This window comes from Stylophora pistillata, chromosome 4 (assembly GCF_964205215.1).
Source record: "Stylophora pistillata chromosome 4, jaStyPist1.2, whole genome shotgun sequence".
In the NCBI taxonomy this organism is placed as follows: domain Eukaryota; kingdom Metazoa; phylum Cnidaria; class Anthozoa; order Scleractinia; family Pocilloporidae; genus Stylophora; species Stylophora pistillata.
This window is the reverse complement of record NC_142522.1, coordinates 41,944,208-41,961,688: the sequence shown is the minus strand read 5'-3', so window position 1 is coordinate 41,961,688 and position 17,481 is coordinate 41,944,208. Positions and strand designations below refer to the sequence as shown.

Sequence of the window (17,481 nt, the reverse complement as noted above, 5' to 3'; positions counted from 1 at the left end):
TAACCTACTAAATTGTGTAATCCATCTTGCTTCTGAAACATTTCTTAATATGATGAACTATAATTGTTTATTGCCTTATATTCTCCAACCAACCCGTATAACTGATAGAAGTGCCACCTTAATTGACAACATTTTTGCTAACACGTACAACTTTAATGCTCTTAGTGGAAATCTAGTTACTGAGATTTCTCAGTGATCATTTCCCACAGTTTCTGATCATTGAAGACCTTAAAATCAATTATGCCTCCTTAAATTATCACAAACATGATTATTCCCATTTCAGTGAGGAAATTTTTGTTGATGAAGTATCTCACCTTGATTTCTCATCTATCTACAATAGTAATTTAAACACTAATGGCAAGTTTGATCTTTTCTATAACCAAATCGACTCTGTTTGCAAGAAGCATATACCTTAGAGGAGGCTTTCCAAGAAGGAGGTTAAAATATTGTGCAAACCTTGGATCACTAGAGAAATCCTTGCTAAAATTAAATATAGAGATACTTTATGCCAAATTACTTAAAAGTAAACGATTAGATCCTAATATTCATTATCTCTATAAAAGAAATTAGAAACAGGGCTGTTAAAGATCTGAAAGATAGTAAATCCAAATACTTTAATCAATATTTTTCTTTAAATAAGTCTAACATGCAGAAGTTGTGGTCTGGTATTAGGTCAATTTTAAATATTGGTAAATGTGAAAACAGTTATATAACTGGCATTTTAAAAAACAGTAGGTCTGTTAATAACCCTTATGACATTTCTAACATCTTTAACAACTTCTTTGCTAATATTGAAAAGACTACGGAGAAGGGAATCCCCCGGGGAAGTCATAACCCCTTATTCTACCTTAAGGGAAACTACTGAGGATAATTATTTTTTATCCCCTATCACTTTAAATGACATTTGGACTTTTATTGGTATGATGGATCCTAGCAAGTCTTCTGGCTCCTACGGTGTACCTGTTATTATTTTGAAAACTATTAGGGACTATAAACCCGAGCCTTTTGTATTTTTAGTCAATGATTCCTTTGTTAGTGGTAATTTTCCTGTGAAATTAAGATTAGCGAGGATTACTCCTGTTTTTAAGAAAGGCTCAAGATTTGACACAGAAAATTATAGACCAATTTCTGTTCTTTCTAACTTTAGTAAACTATTTGAAAAAGCTATGTGCCATTGCCTCTACACTTATTTGGAAGAATTAAAACTACTTTATCCACTTCAGCTTGGTTTCAGAGAAAAAGGATCGACTACCCAAGCTCTTATAACACTGAATCTATTCGGCAGTCCATAGATAATAATGAATTTGGCTGTGGTGTATTTATAGATCTGAAAAAAACATTTGATACTGTTAATCATACACTCCTATTAACTAAGTTTAACCATTATGGAACAAGGGGTGCATTATGGAATAAGATGTGTTTTGCTTGATTGGTTTAAATCTTACTTATTCCAAAGAGAACAATTGATAAATGTTAATGGTTATAACTCATCTTCATTACCAGTGACTGGTGGTGTCCCACGACGATCTATTTGAGGACCCCTTTTATTCTTCTTATAATTAAATAATTAGTCCAATACTTCTGGCTTACTAACATTCCATCTTTTTGCTGATGATACTAAAATTTACTTTTCTAGCAAAAACCTTGGCAACCTTGAAATAACCCACAATCGTGAACTAAAATCTGTTGCCGGATGGATAAAATGTAATCGATTAGCACTTATTATAACAAAAACTAACTTTAATTTTTTTTTTCATTCCAGTAAACTTAAACCTAATCAGTCATTAAGAATTAAAATTGATGATGAACTAATTAATAAAGTCGACTCCACTAAGTGCCTAGGCATAACTCTTAACGTGATTTTGGATCGATACCAGCCTTGATTTATCAAAAGTGGTTTCAATTTTAAATCCTGAAAACAGCAAGCTATATTGTACATTGTTGTCCAATTGTATGAGGCATAGAAACGTTTTGGTATCACATATCACACAGTAACATAAGAGGCAACCATTGACATAACTGAGAGGGTGGAGTTCAAATTTTTTCCCCTTAGAGACGTGTCAAATAACAAGTTGGAGCTTATTCCTGAGAAAGCGTTCCAGAATCTGACGAGTTTAAACCGCTTGTAAGTAGACAACATCTAACAAAGGGTATTTATGCTAACAGAAGGGACTACAAATCCTCTGATTTCCATTAATTTAAAGTAATTTTAGATCGAAACCAGCCTTGAATAGTTAAAAGCTGTTTTATTTCTAAATCAGAAAAAACAGCGAGCTTGATTATTTATTGTTGTCCAATTTTCTGCGGGAGAGAATACTTTTCTATCACATATCACACATTAAAATAAGAAACAATCATTTTCATAGCTGAGAGGGTGGAGTTAATTTTTTATTTCCTTAGAGTCTTGAAAAGGAACATGTTGAAGCTTATTCCTGAGAAAGCGTTCGAGAATCTGACCAGTTTAACCTACTTGTAAGTAGACAACATATAACAAAGGGTATTTTTACCTATAGAAGGAAATACGAATCAATAGATTTCCATTAATTTAGGGTGACTTTCCATCGAAAGAAGCCTTTATTTATCAAAAGTGGTCTCAATTTTTAATCCTAAAAGAAGCAAGCTTAATTGTAGATTGTTGTCCGATTGTATGAGGCATAGAATAGCTTTGGTATCACATATCACACAGTAACATAAGAGGCAACCATTGGCATAGCTGAGAGGGTGGAGTTAAATTTTTTTCTCCTTAGAGACGTGTCAAATAACAAGTTGGAGCTTATTCCTGAGAAAGCGTTCCAGAATCTGACGAGTTTAAACCGCTTGTAAGTAGACAACATCTAACAAAGGGTATTTATGCAAACAGAAGGGACTACAAATCCCCTGATTTCCATTAATTTAAAGTGATTTTAGATCGAAACCAGCCTTGAATAGTTAAAAGCTGTTTTAATTCTAAATCCAAAAAACAGGGAGCTTGATTGTTTATTGTTGTCCAATTTTCTGCGGTAGAGAATACTTTTCTATCACATATCACGCATTAAAATAAGAAACAATCATTTTCATAGCTGAGAGGGTGGAGTTAATTTTTTTATTTCCTTAGAGTCTTGAAAGGGAACAGGTTGAAGCTTATTCCTGAGAAAGCGTTCGAGAATCTGACCAGTTTAACATACTTGTAAGTAGACAACATATAACAAAGGGTATTTATACCTATAGAAGAAAATACAAATCAACAGATTTCCATTAATTTAGGGTGACTTTCCATCGAAAGTAGCCTTGATTTATCAAAAGTGGTTTGAATTTTAAATCCTAAAAACAGCGAGGCTGATTACACATTGTTGTCCAATTGTATGAGGCATAGAATAGTTTTGATATCACATATCACACAGTAACATAAGAGGCAACCATTGGCAAAGCTGAGAGGGTGGAGTTAAAATTGTTTCTCCTTAGAGACGTGTCAAATAACAAGTTGGAGCTTATTCCTGGGAAAGCGTTCCAGAATCTGACGAGTTTAAACTACTTGTAAGTAGACAAAATATAACAAAGGGTAGTTATGCCTATAGAAGGTTATACGAATCTATAGATTCCCATTAATTTAGAGTGACTTTCCATCGAAAGTAGCCTTGATTTATCAAAAGTGGTTTGAATCTTAAGTCCTAAAAACAGCGAGGCTGATTGCACATTGTTGTCCAATCGTATGAGGCATAGAAAAGTTTTGGTATCACATATCACACAGTAACATAAGAGGCAACCATTGGCATAGCTGAGAGGGTGGAGTTAAAATTGTTTCTCCTTAGAGACGTGTCAAATAACAAGTTGGAGCTTATTCCTGGGAAAGCGTTCCAGAATCTGACGAGTTTAAACCGCTTGTAAGTAGACAACATCTAACAAAGGGTATTTATGCTAACAGAAGGGACTACAAATGCCCTGAATTCCATTAATTTAAAGTGATTATAGATCGAAACCAGCCTTGAATAGTTAAAAGCTGTTTTAATTCTAGATCCAAAAAACAGCGAGCTTGATTGTCTATTGTTGTCCAATTTTCTGCGGTAGAGAATACTTTTCTATCACATATCACACATTAAAATAAGAAACAATCATTTTCATAGCTGAGAGGGTGGAGTTAACTTTTTTATTTCCTTAGAATCTTGAAAGGGAACATGTTGAAGCTTATTCCTGAGAAAGCGTTCGAGAATCTGACCAGTTTAACCTACTTGTAAGTAGACAACCTATAACAAAGGGTATTTATACCTATAGAAGGAAATACGAATCAATAGATTTCCATTAATTTAGAGTGATTTTCCATCGAAAGTAGCCTTGATTTATCAAAAGTGGTTTCAATTTTAAATCTTAAAAACAGCGAGGCTGATTGCATATTGTTGTCCAATTGTATGAGGCATAGAAAAGTTTTGGTATCACATATCACACAGTAACATAAGAGGCAACCATTGGCATAGCTGAGAGGGTGGAGTTCAAATTTTTTCTCCATAGAGACGTGTCAAATAACAAGTTGGAGCTTCTTCCTGGGAAAGCGTTCCAGAATCTGACGAGTTTAAACTACTTGTAAGTAGCCAAAATATAACAAAGGGTAGTCATGCCTATAGAAGGTTATATGAATCTATAGATTCCGATTAATTTAGAGTGACTTTCCATCGAAACTAACCTTGATTTATCAAAAGTGGTTTGAATCTTCAGTCCTAAAAACAGCGAGGCTGATTGCACATTGTTGTCCAATTGTATGAGGCATAGAATAGTTTTGGTATCACATATCACACAGTAACATAAGAGGCAACCATTGGCATAGCTGAGAGGGTGGAGTTTAAATTGTTTCTCTTTAGAGACGTGTCAAATAACAAGTTGGAGCCTATTGCTGGGAAAGCGTTCCAGAATCTGACGAGTTTAAACCGCTTGTAAGTAGACAACATCTAACAAAGGGTATTTATGCTAACAGAAGGGACTACAAATCCTCTGATTTTCATTAATTAAAAGTAATTTTAGATCGAAACGAGCCTTGAATAGTTAAAAGCTGTTTTAATTCTAAATCCGAAAGACAGCGAGCTTGATTGTTTATTGTTGTCCAATTTTCTGCGGTAGAGAATAGTTTTCTCTCACATATCACACATTAAAATAAGAAACAATCATTTTCATAGCTGAGAGGGTGGAGTTAATTTTTTTATTTCCTTAGAGTCTTGAAAGGGAACAGGTTGAAGCTTATTCCTGAGAAAGCGTTCGAGAATCTGACCAGTTTAATCTACTTGTAAGTAGACAACATATAACAAAGGGTATTTATACCTATAGAAGAAAATACAAATCAAAAGATTTCCATTAATTTAGGGTGACTTCCCATCGAAAGTAGCCTTGATTTATCAAAAGTGGTTTGAATTTTAAATCCTAAAAACAGCGAGGCTGATTACACATTGTTGTCCAATTGTATGAGGCATAGAATAGTTTTGGTATCACATATCACACAGTAACATAAGAGGCAACCATTGGCATAGCTGAGAGGGTGGAGTTTAAATTGTTTCTCTTTAGAGACGTGTCAAATAACAAGTTGGAGCTTATTCCTGGGAAAGCGTTCCAGAATCTGACGAGTTTAAACCGCTTGTAAGTAGACAACATCTAACAAAGGGTATTTATGCTAACAGAAGGGACTACAAATCCTCTGATTTTCATTAATTTAAAGTAATTTTAGATCGAAACGAGCCTTGAATAGTTAAAAGCTGTTATAATTCTAAATCCGAAAGACAGCGAGCTTGATTGTTTATTGTTGTCCAATTTTCTGCGGTAGAGAATACTTTTCTATCACATATCACACATTAAAATAAGTAACAATCATTTTTATAGCTGAGAGGGTAGAGTTAATTCTTTATTTCTTTAGAGTCTTGACAGGGAACATGTTGAAGTTTATTCCTGAGAAAGCGTTCGAGAATCTGACCAGTTTAAGCTACTTGTAAGTAGACAACATATAACAAAGGGTATTTATACCTATAGAAGGAAATACGAATCAATAGATTTCCATTAATTTAGAGTGATTTTCTATCGAAAGTAGCCTTGATTTATCAAAAGTGGTCTCAATTTTAAATCCTAAAAGCAGCAAGCTTAATTGTACATTGTTGTCCGATTGTATGAGACATAGAATAGCTTTGGTATCACATATCACACAGTAACATAAGAGGCAACCATTGGCATAGCTGAGAGGGTGGAGTTAACATTGTTTCTCGATAGAGACGTGTCAAATAACAAGTTGGAGCTTATTACTGAGAAAGCGTTCCAGAATCTGACGGGTTTAAACCGCTTGTAAGTAGACAACATCTAAGAAAAGGTATTTATGCTAACAGAAGGGACTACAAATCCCCTGATTTCCATTAATTAAAAGTGATTTTAGATCGAAACCAGCCTTGAATAGTTAAAAGCTGTTTTAATTCTAAATCCAAAAAACAGCGAGCTTGATTGTTTATTGTTGTCCAATTTTCTGCGGTAGAGAATACTTTTTTATCACACATCACATACTAAAATAAGAAACAATCATTTTCATAGCTGTGAGGGTGGAGTTAATGTTTTTATTTCCTTAGAGTCTTGAAAGGGAACATGTTGAAGCTTATTCCTGAGAACGCGTTCGAGAATCTGACCAGTTTAACCTACTTGTAAGTAGACAACATCTAACAAAGGGTATTTATACCTATAGAAAGAAATACGAATCAATAGATTTCTATTAATTTAGAGTGACTTTCCATCGAAAGTAGCCTTGATTTATCAAAAGTGGCTTGAATTTTAAATCCTAAAAACAGCGAGGCTGATTGCACATTGTTGTCCAATTGTATGAGGCATAGAAAAGGTTTGGTATCACATATCACACAGTAACATAAGAGGCAACCATTGGCACAGCTGAGAGGGTGGAGTTAAAATTTTTTCTCCTTAGAGACGTGTCAAATAACAAGTTGGAGCTTCTTCCTGGGAAAGCGTTCCAGAATCTGACGAGTTTAAACTACTTGTAAGTAGACAACATATAACAAAGGGTAGTTATGTCTATAGAAGGTTTTACGAATCTATAGATTACCATTAATTTAGAGTGACTTTCCATCGAGACTAGCCTTGATTTATCAAAAGTGGTTTGAATCTTAAGTCCTAAAAACAGCGAGGCTGATTGCACATTGTTGTCCAATTGTATGAGGCATAGAAAAGTTTTGGTATAACATATCCCACAGTAACATAAGAGGCAACCATTGGCATAGCTGAGAGGGTGGAGTTAAAATTGTTTCTCCTTAGAGACGTGTCAAATAACAAGTTGGAGCTTATTCCTGGGAAAACGTTCCAGAATCTGACGAGTTTAAACCGCTTGTAAGTAGACAACATCTAACAAAGGGTATTTATGCTAACAGATGGGACTACAAATCCTCTGATTTCCATTAATTTAAAGTAATTTTAGATCGAAACCAGCCTTGAATAGTTAAAAGCTGTTTTAATTCTAAATCCGAAAGACAGCGAGCTTGATTGTTTATTGTTGTCCAATTTTCTGCGGTAGAGAATACTTTTCTATCACATATCACACATTAAAATAAGAAACAGTCATTTTCATAGCTGAGAGGGTGGAGTTAATTTTTTTATTTCCTTAGAGTCTTGAAAGGGAACATGTTGAAGCTTATTCCTGAGAAAGAGTTCGAGAATCTGACCAGTTTAACCTACTTGTAAGTAGACAACACATAACAAAGGGTATTTATACCTATAGAAGGAAATACGAATCAATAAATTTCCATTAATTTAGAGTGCTTCCCATCGAAAGTAGCCTTGATTTATCAAAAGTGGTCTCAATTTTAAATCCTAAAAGCAGCAAGCTTAATTGTAGATTGTTGTCCGATTGTATGAGGCATAGAATAGCTTTGGTCTCACGTATCACACAGTAACATAAGAGGCAACAATTGGCATAGTTGAGAGGGTGGAGTTAAAATTTTTTCTCCTTAGAGACGTGTCAAATAACAAGTTGGAGCTTATTCCTGAGAAAGCGTTCCAGAATCTGACGAGTTTAAACCGCTTGTAAGTAGACAACATCTAACAAAGGGTATTTATGCTAACAGAAGGGACTACAAATCCCCTGATTTCCATTAATATAAAGTGATTTTAAATCGAAACCAGCCTTGAATAGTTAAAAGGTGTTTTAATTCTAAATCCAAAAAACAGCGAGCTTGATTGTTTATTGTTGTCCAATTTTCTGCGGTAGAGAATACTTTTCTATCACATATCACACATTAAAATAAGAAACAATCATTTTCATAGCTGAGAGGGTGGAGTTAATTTTTTTATTTCCTTAGAGTCTTGAAAGTGAACATGTTGAAGCTTATTCCTGAGAAAGCGTTCGAGAATCTGACCAGTTTAACCTACTTGTAAGTAGACAACATATAACAAAGGGTATTTATACCTATAGAAGGAAATACGAATCAGTAGATTTCCATTAATTTAGAGTGACTTTCCATCGAAAGTAGCCTTGATTTATCAAAAGTGGTTTGAATTTTAAATCCTAAAAACAGCGAGGCTGATTGCACATTGCTGTCCAATTGTATGAGGCATAGAAAAGTTTTGGTATCACATATCACACAGTAACATAAGAGGCAATCATTGGCATAGCTGAGAAGGTGGAGTTAAAATTTTTTCTCCTTAGAGACGTGTCAAATAACAAGTTGGAGCTTATTCCTGAGAAAGCGTTCCAGAATCTGACGAGTTTAAACCGCTTGTAAGTAGACAACATCTAACAAAGGGTATTTATGCTGACAGAAGGGACTACAAATCCCCTGATTTCCATTAATTTAAAGTGATTTTAAATCGAAACCAGCCTTGAATAGTTAAAAGGTGTTTTAATTCTAAATCCAAAAAACAGCGAGCTTCATTGTTTATTGTTGTCCAATTTTCTGCGGTAGAGAATACTTTTCTATCACATATCACACATTAAAATAAGAAACAATCATTTTCATAGCTGAGAGGGTGGAGTTAATTTTTTTTATTTCCTTAGAGTCTTGAAAGGGAACATGTTGCAGCTTATTCCTGAGAAAGCGTTCCAGAATCTGACGAGTTTAAACCGCTTGTAAGTAGACAACATCTAACAAAGGGTATTTATGCTAACAGAAGGGACTACAAATCCCCTGATTTCCATTAATTTAAAGTGATTTTAGATCGAAACCGGCCTTGAATAGTTAAAAGCTGTTTTAATTCTAAATCCGAAAAACAGGGAGCTTGATTATTTATTGTTGTCCAATTTTCTGCGGTAGAGAATATTTTTCTATCACATATCACACATTAAAATAATAAAAAATCATTTTTATTGCTGAGAGGAAGGAGTTAATTTTTTTATTTCCTTAGAGTCTTGAAAGGGAACATGTTGAAGCTTATTCCTGAGAAAGCGTTCGAGAATCTGACCAGTTTAAGCTACTTGTAAGTAGACAACATATAACAAAGGGTATTTATACCTATAGAAGGAAATACGAATCAATAGATTTCCATTAATTTATAGTGACTTTCCATCGAAAGTAGACTTGATTTATCAAAAGTGGTTTGAATTTTAGATCCTAAAAACAGCGAGGCTGATTGCAAATTGTTGTTCAATTGTATGAGACATAGAAAAGTTTTGGTATCACTTATCACACAGAGTAACATAAGAGGCAACCATTGGCATAGCTGAGAGGGTGGAGTTAACATTTTTTCTCCATAGAGACGTGTCAAATAACAAGTTGGAACTTATTCCTGAGAAAGCGTTCCAGAATCTGACGAGTTTAAACCGCTTGTAAGTAGACAACATCTAACAAATGGTATTTATGCTAATAGAAGGGACCTACAAATCCTTTGATTTCCATTAATTTAAAGTAATTTTAGATCGAAACAAGCCTTAAATAGTTAAAAGCTGTTTTAACTCTAAATCCGAAAAACAGCAAGCTTGATTGTTGATTGTTGTCCAATTTTCTGCGGTAGAGAATACTTTTCTATCACATATCACACATTAAAATAAGAAACAATCATTTTCATAGCTGAGAGGGTAAAGTTAATTTTTTATTTCCTTAGAGTCTTGAAAGGGAACATGTTGAAGCTTATTCCTGAGAAAGCGTTCGAGAATCTGACCAGTTTAACCGACTTGTAAGTAGACAACATATAACAAAGGGTATTTATACCTATAGAAGGAAATACGAATCAATAGGTTTTCATTAATTTAGAGTGACTTTCCATCGAAACTAGCCTTGATTTATCAAAAGTGGTCTCAATTTTAAATCCTAAAAGCAGCAAGCCTAATTGTATATTGTTGTCCGATTGTATGAGGCATAGGATAGTTTTGGTATCACATATCACACAGTAACATAAGAGGCAACCGTTGGCATAGCTGAGAGAGTGGAGTTAATTTTTTTTTTCCTTAGAGACGTGTCAAAAAACAAGTTGGAGCTTATTCCTGAGAAAGCGTTCCAGAATCTGACGAGTTTAAACCGCTTGTAAGTAAACAACATCTAACAAAGGGTATTTATGCTAACAGAAGGGACTACAAATCCTCTGATTTCCATTAATTTAAAGTGATTTTAGATCGAAACCAGCTTTGAATAGTTAAAAGCTGTTTTAATTCTAAATCCGAAGAATAGCGAGCTTGATTGTTTATTGTTGTCCAATTTTCTGCGGTAGAGAATACTTTTCTATCACATATCACACATTAAAATAAGAAACAATCATTTTCATAGCTAAGAGGGTGGAGTTAATTTTTTATTTCCTTAGAGTCTTGAAAGGGAACATGTTGAGGCTTATTCCTGAGAAAGCGATCGAGAATCTGACCAGTTTAACCGACTTGTAAGTAGACAACATATATCAAAGGGTATTTATAGATATAGAAGGAAATACGAATCTATAGATGCCATTAAATTAGAGTGACTTTCCATCGAAACTAGCCTTGATTTATCAAAAGTGGTTTGAATTTTAAATCCTAAAAACAGCGAGGTTGATTGCACATTCTTGTCCAATTGTATGAAGCATAGAATAGTTTTGGTATCACATATCACACAGTAACATAAGAGGCAACCATTGGCATAGCTGAGAGGGTGGAGTTAATATTTTTTCTCCTTAGAGACGTGTCAAAAAACAAGTTGGAGCTTATTCCTGAGAAAGTGTTCCAGAATCTGACGAGTTTGAACCACTTGTAAGTTGACAACATCTAACAAAGGGTATTTTTACATATGATGCACGATCCTCGCAGTAGATAGCGCTATTTAAGCAATAGCGAAAATCAGACCTGAAAAAAATCAGGCCTGTACGGGATTCGAACCAATGACCTCTGCGATACTAGTGCAGCGCTCTACCAATTGAGCTATCAAGGCAACTGGGAGCAGGCCTTTAAGTTGATTAGTAATAAACCCGTGAAAGTGATAAATCAGATACAATGAAATATATGAAGTTCATATATTTTGAACTTCGGTATTAGATACATATGATGCACAATTCTCGCAGTAGATAGCGATATTTAAGCAATAGCGAAAATCAGACCTGAAAAAAATCAGGCCTGTACGGTATTCGAACCACTGACCTCTACAATTGGTAGAGCGCTGCCCTAGTATCGCAGAGGTCAGTGGTTCGAATCCCGTACAGGCTTGATTTTTCTCAGGTCTGATTTTCGCTATTGCTTAAATAGCGGTATCTACTCGAGGATCGTCCATCATATGGATCTAATACCGCAGTTCAAAATATGTAAACTACATATATTTCATTGTATCTAAATGGTATTTATGGTAACAGAAGGGACTAAAAATCCCCTGATTTCCATTAATTTAAAGTGACTTTAAATCGAAACAAAGTCTTGAATCGTTAAAAGCTGTTTAAATTCTAAATCCAAAAAAAGAGGGAGCTTGATTGTTTATTGTTGTCCAATTTTCTGCGGCAAAGAATACCTTCCTATCACATATCACACATTAAAATAGGAACCAATCATTCTCATAGCTGAGAGGGTGGAGTTAATTTTTTATTTCCTTAGAGTCTTGACAGGAAATATGTTGAAGGTTATTCCTGAGAAAGCCTTCCAGAGTCGGACCAGTTTAACCTACTTGTAACTAGACAACATATAACAAAGGGTATTTATACCTATAGAAGGGAATACGAATCTAGAGATTTCCATTAAATTATAGTGACTTTGCATCGAAACTAGCCTTGAATTATCAAAAGTCGTTTCAATTTTAAATCCTCAAAACAGCGAGGCTGATTGCACATTGCTGTCCAATTGTATGAGGCATAGAATAGTTTTGGTATCACATATCACACAGAGACATAAGAGGCAACCATTGGCTTAGCTGAGAGGGTGGTGTTAAATTTGTTTCTCCTTAGAGACGTGTCAAATAACAAGTTGGAGCTTATTCCTGAGAAAGTGTTCCAAAATCTGACGAGTTTAAAGGACTTGTGAGTAGAAAACATCTAATAAAGGGTATTTATGCTAACAGAAGAGACTAAAAATCCTCTGATTTCCATTAATTTAAAGTGATTTTAGATCGAAAGCAGCCTTGAATAGTTAAAAGCTGTTTTAATTCTAAATCCGAAGAATAGCGAGCTTGATTGTTTATTGTTCTCCAATTTTCTGCCGCAGAGAATACTTTTCTATCACATATCACACGTTAAAATAAGAAACAATCATTTTCATAGCCGAGAGGGTGCAGTTTATTTTTTATTTCCTTAGAGTCTTGAGTTGGAACATGTTGAAGCTTATTCCTGAGAATGCGTTCCAGAATCTGACCAGTTTAACCTATTTGTAAGTAGACAACATATAACAAAGGGCATTTATGCCTATAGAAGGAAATACGAATCTAGATTGCCATTAATTTAGGGTGACTTTCCATGGAAAGTAGCCTTGATTTATCAAAAGTGTTTTGAATTTTAAATCCTAAAAGCAGCAAGCTTAATTGTACATTGTTGCCCGATTGTATGAGGCATAGAATAGTTTTGGTATCACATATCACACAGTAACATAAGAGTCAACCATTAGAATAGCTGAGAGGATGGAGTTCAATTTTTTCTCCTTAGAGACGTGTCATTTAACAAGTTGGAGCTTATTCCTGAGAAAGCGTTCCAGAATCTGACGAGTTTAATCAACTTGTAAGTAGACAACATCTAATAAAGGGTATTTATGCTAACAGAAGGGACTACAAATCCCCTGATTACTATTAATTTAAAGTGATTTTAGATCGAAACCAGCCTTGAATAGTTAAAAGCTGTTTTAATTCTAAATCCGAAGAATAGCAAGCTTGATTGTTTATTGTTGTCCAATTTTCTGCGGTAGAGAATACTTTTCTATTACATATCACACATTAAAATAAGAAACAATCATTTTCATAGCTGAGAGGGTGGAGTTAATTTTTTATTTCCTTAGAGTCTTGAAAGGGAACATGTTGAGGCTTATTCCTGAGAAAGCGATCGAGAATCTGACCAGTTTAACCTACTTGTAAGTAGACAACATATAACAAAGGGTACTTATAGCTATAGAAGGAAATACGAATCTATAGATGCCATTAAATTAGAGTGACTTTCCATCGAAACTAGCCTTGATTTATCAAAAGTGGTTTGAATTTTAAATCCTAAAAACAGCGAGGTTGATTGCACATTCTTGTCCAATTGTATGAAGCATAGAATAGTTTTGGTATCACATATCACACAGTAACATAAGAGGCAACCATTGGCATAGCTGAGAGGGTGGAGTTAATATTTTTTCTCCTTAGAGACGTGTCAAAAAACAAGTTGGAGCTTATTCCTGAGAAAGTGTTCCAGAATCTGACGAGTTTAAACCACTTGTAAGTAGACAACATCTAACAAAGGGTATTTATACATATGATGCACGATCCTCGCAGTAGATAGCGCTATTTAAGCAATAGCGAAAATCAGACCTGAAAAAAATCAGGCCTGTACGGGATTCGAACCAATGACCTCTGCGATACTAGTGCAGCGCTCTACCAATTGAGCTATCAAGGCAACTGGGAGCAGGCCTTTAAGTTGATTAGTAATAAACCCGTGAAAGTGATAAATCAGATACAATGAAATATATGAAGTTCATATACTTTGAACTGCGGTATTAGATACATATGATGCACGATCCTCGCAGTAGATAGCGATATTTAAGCAATAGCGAAAATCAGACCTGAAAAAAATCAGGCCTGTACGGGATTCGAACCACTGACCTCTACAATTGGTAGAGCGCTGCCCTAGTATCGCAGAGGTCAGTGGTTCGAATCCCGTACAGGCCTGATTTTTCTCAGGTCTGATTTTCGCTATTGCTTAAATAGCGGTATCTACTGCGAGGATCGTCCATCATATGTATCTAATACCGCAGTTCAAAATATGTAAACTACATATATTTCATTGTATCTAAATGGTATTTATGGTAACAGAAGGGACTAAAAATCCCCTGATTTCCATTAATTTAAAGTGACTTTAAATCGAAACACAGTCTTGAATCGTTAAAAGCTGTTTAAATTCTAAATCCAAAAAAAGAGAGAGCTTGATTGTTTATTGTTGTCCAATTTTCTGCGGCAAAGAATACCTTCCTATCACATATCACACATTAAAATAAGAACCAATCATTCTCATAACTGAGAGGGTGGAGTTAATTTTTTATTTCCTTAGAGTCTTGACAGGAAATATGTTGAAGGTTATTCCTGAGAAAGCCTTCCAGAATCGGACCATTTTAACCTACTTGTAACTAGAAAACATATAACAAAGGGTATTTATACCTATAGAAGGGAATACGAATCTAGAGATTTCCATTAAATTATAGTGACTTTGCATCGAAACTAGCCTTGAATTATCAAAAGTCGTTTCAATTTTAAATCCTCAAAACAGCGAGGCTGATTGCACATTGTTGTCCAATTGTATGAGGCATAGAATAGTTTTGGTATCACATATCACACAGTGACATAAGAGGCAACCATTGGCTTAGCTGAGAGGGTGGAGTTAAATTTGTTTCTCCTTAGAGACGTGTCAAATAACAAGTTGGAGCTTATTCCTGAGAAAGCGTTCCAGAATCTGACGAGTTTAGACTCTTTGTAAGTAGACAACATCTAACAAAGGGTATTTATGCTAACAGCAGGGACTACAAATCCCCTGATAACCATTGATTTAAAGTGACTTTAGATCGAAACCAGTCTTGCATCGTTAAAAGCTGTTTAATTCTAAATCCGAAAAACAGCGAGCTTGATTGGTTATTGTTGTCCAATTTTCTGTAACAAAGAATACTTTCCTATCACATATCACACATTAAAATAAGAATGAATCATTTTCATAGCTGAGAGGGTGGAGTTAATTTTTTATTTCCTTAGAGTCTTAACAGGGAACATGTTGAAGGTTATTCCTGAGAAAGCGTTCGAGAATCTGACCAGTTTAACCTACTTGTAAGTAGACAACATATAACAAAGGGTATTTATACCTATAGAAGGAAATACGAGTCTATAGATTGCCATTAATTTAGATTAACTTTCCATCGAAACTAGCCTTGATTTATCAAAAGTGGTTTGAATTTTAAGTCCTAATAACAGCGAGGCTGATTGCACATTCTTGTCCAATTGTATGAAGCATAGAATAGTTTTGGTATCACATATCACACAGTAACATCAGAGGCAACCATTGGCATAGCTAAGAGGGTGGAGTTAAAATCTTTTCTCCATAGAGACGTGTCAAATAACAAGTTGGAGCTTATTCCTGAGAAAGCGTTCCAGAATCTTACGAGTTTAGACTCTTTGTAAGTAGACAACATCTAACTAAGGGTATTTTTGCTAACAGAAGGGACTACAAATCCCCTGATTTCCATTAATTTAAAGTAATGTTAGATCGAAACCAGCCTTGAATAGTTAAAAGCTGTTTTTATTCTAAATGCGAAGAATAGCGAGCTTGATTGTTTATTGTTGTCCAATTTTCTGCGGCAGAGAATACTTTTCTATCACATATCACACATTAAAATAAGAAACAATCATTTTCATAGCTGAGAGGGTGGAGTTTATTTTTTATTTCCTTAGATTCTTGACAGGGAACATGTTGAAGCTTATTCCTGAGAAAGCGTTCCAGAATCTGACCAGTTTAAGCTATTTGTAAGTAGACAACATATAACAAAGGGTATTTATACCTGTAGAGGGAAATACGAATCTATAGATTGCCATTAATTTAGAATGACTTTCCATGGAAACTAGCCTTCATTTATCAAAAGTGGTTTTAATTTTAAATCCTAAAAGCAGCAAGCTTAATAGTACATTGTTGTCCGATTGTATGAGGCGTAGAATAGTTTTGGTATCACATATCACACAGTAACGTAAGAGGCAACCATTAGAATAGGTGAGAGGATGGAGTTACATTTTTTTTCTACTTGGAGACGTGTCAAATAGCAAGTTGGAGCTTATTCCTGAGAAAGCGTTCCAGAATCTGACGAGTTTAAACTACTTGTAAATAGACAACATCTAACAAAGGGTATTTACGCTAACAGAAGGGACTACGAATCCCCTGATTACCATTAATTTAAAGTGATTTTAGATCGAAACCAGCCTTGAATCGTTAAAAGCTGTTTTAGTTCTAAATCCAAAAAACAGCGAGCTTGATTGTTGGGGAAGTTGCACGGCCTTGGTGCTAACTGAAAGTAAGAGATCCAACTGAATGCGCTTTAATTTTTAATAACTGTTATTTTATTGTCTCTCTGACTCCCTATTCGAAGGTTCCTTCATGGAAACAGAATAAAGCGAATCGCTGATAACGCTTTTAATTACCTCAAGAACCTGGAAATATTGTGAGTTGTTTATCAGTTTAAATGATCTAATTTACAAGGCTTCGCAATTTTTTTTCAAGCTATACATTAATCATAGTCACGACATGAAACCCACTGACGCATGGGTTACCTGTGCTTATGATAGGCTGTTAAATAGGCGTTCTAACCTTTTGGCTCCTTCGTAGGACACTGTTTTCCAACCCCATTGAGTCACTTCAAAATGGGACGTTTAAAGGAGTACCCACCAACGTCCAACTGTGAGTATATGCATCACTCAGTTTCTACCAGTGCTACATGATTAATTGGTCTTTTTTCATCGGGCTTCAGCTTTTGGATGAAGATGATGAACATAAAAAGTTGAGTACCTGAAAGTATCTCAATCTCGAAAACCCTGATAATCGCAATTCCTAGATGTCACATTCGTGGCTCAGCAAAATTAAGACATTTTAAAAAATCTTTCGCTTTCCTGACATATGTGCTCGAACTAGGTTTTCCTCTGTAACCAGGTTGTAATTAGCCAAGTTTGCCAAGGTTGAAAGCCAGCCTTTAAACTAGTTTATATTTCCCCGTTTTAATTACTGGGAATTTCTCTGCTGGGCCGATGGTGCTCTGTGTGAGTAAGGCTAAATATCATCTGAAGATTTGAATCTTCCATTGTTTTATTTTTTGCAGGCTTATTTCGTGTAAAAGTCTGCGTAAAATCCTCCCAGAGGCACACGGCCCTTTAATGTGAGTGACTTATTGCAATCCGGGTT

The 17,481-nt window shown here is 35.0% G+C and overlaps 1 protein-coding gene across 1 annotated transcript in view; it reads left to right on the top strand.

The window, feature by feature from the left end:
* LOC111347096 (uncharacterized) overlaps positions 1-17,481 on the top strand; it is a 104,205-nt gene that overhangs the window by 80,434 nt on the left and 6,290 nt on the right. The window contains exons 17-18 of the mRNA XM_088757625.1: positions 16,912-16,983; positions 17,399-17,455. Coding sequence (XP_088613751.1) covers positions 16,912-16,983; positions 17,399-17,455 — 129 coding nt within the window. The remainder of the gene's footprint in view (positions 1-16,911; positions 16,984-17,398; positions 17,456-17,481) is intronic.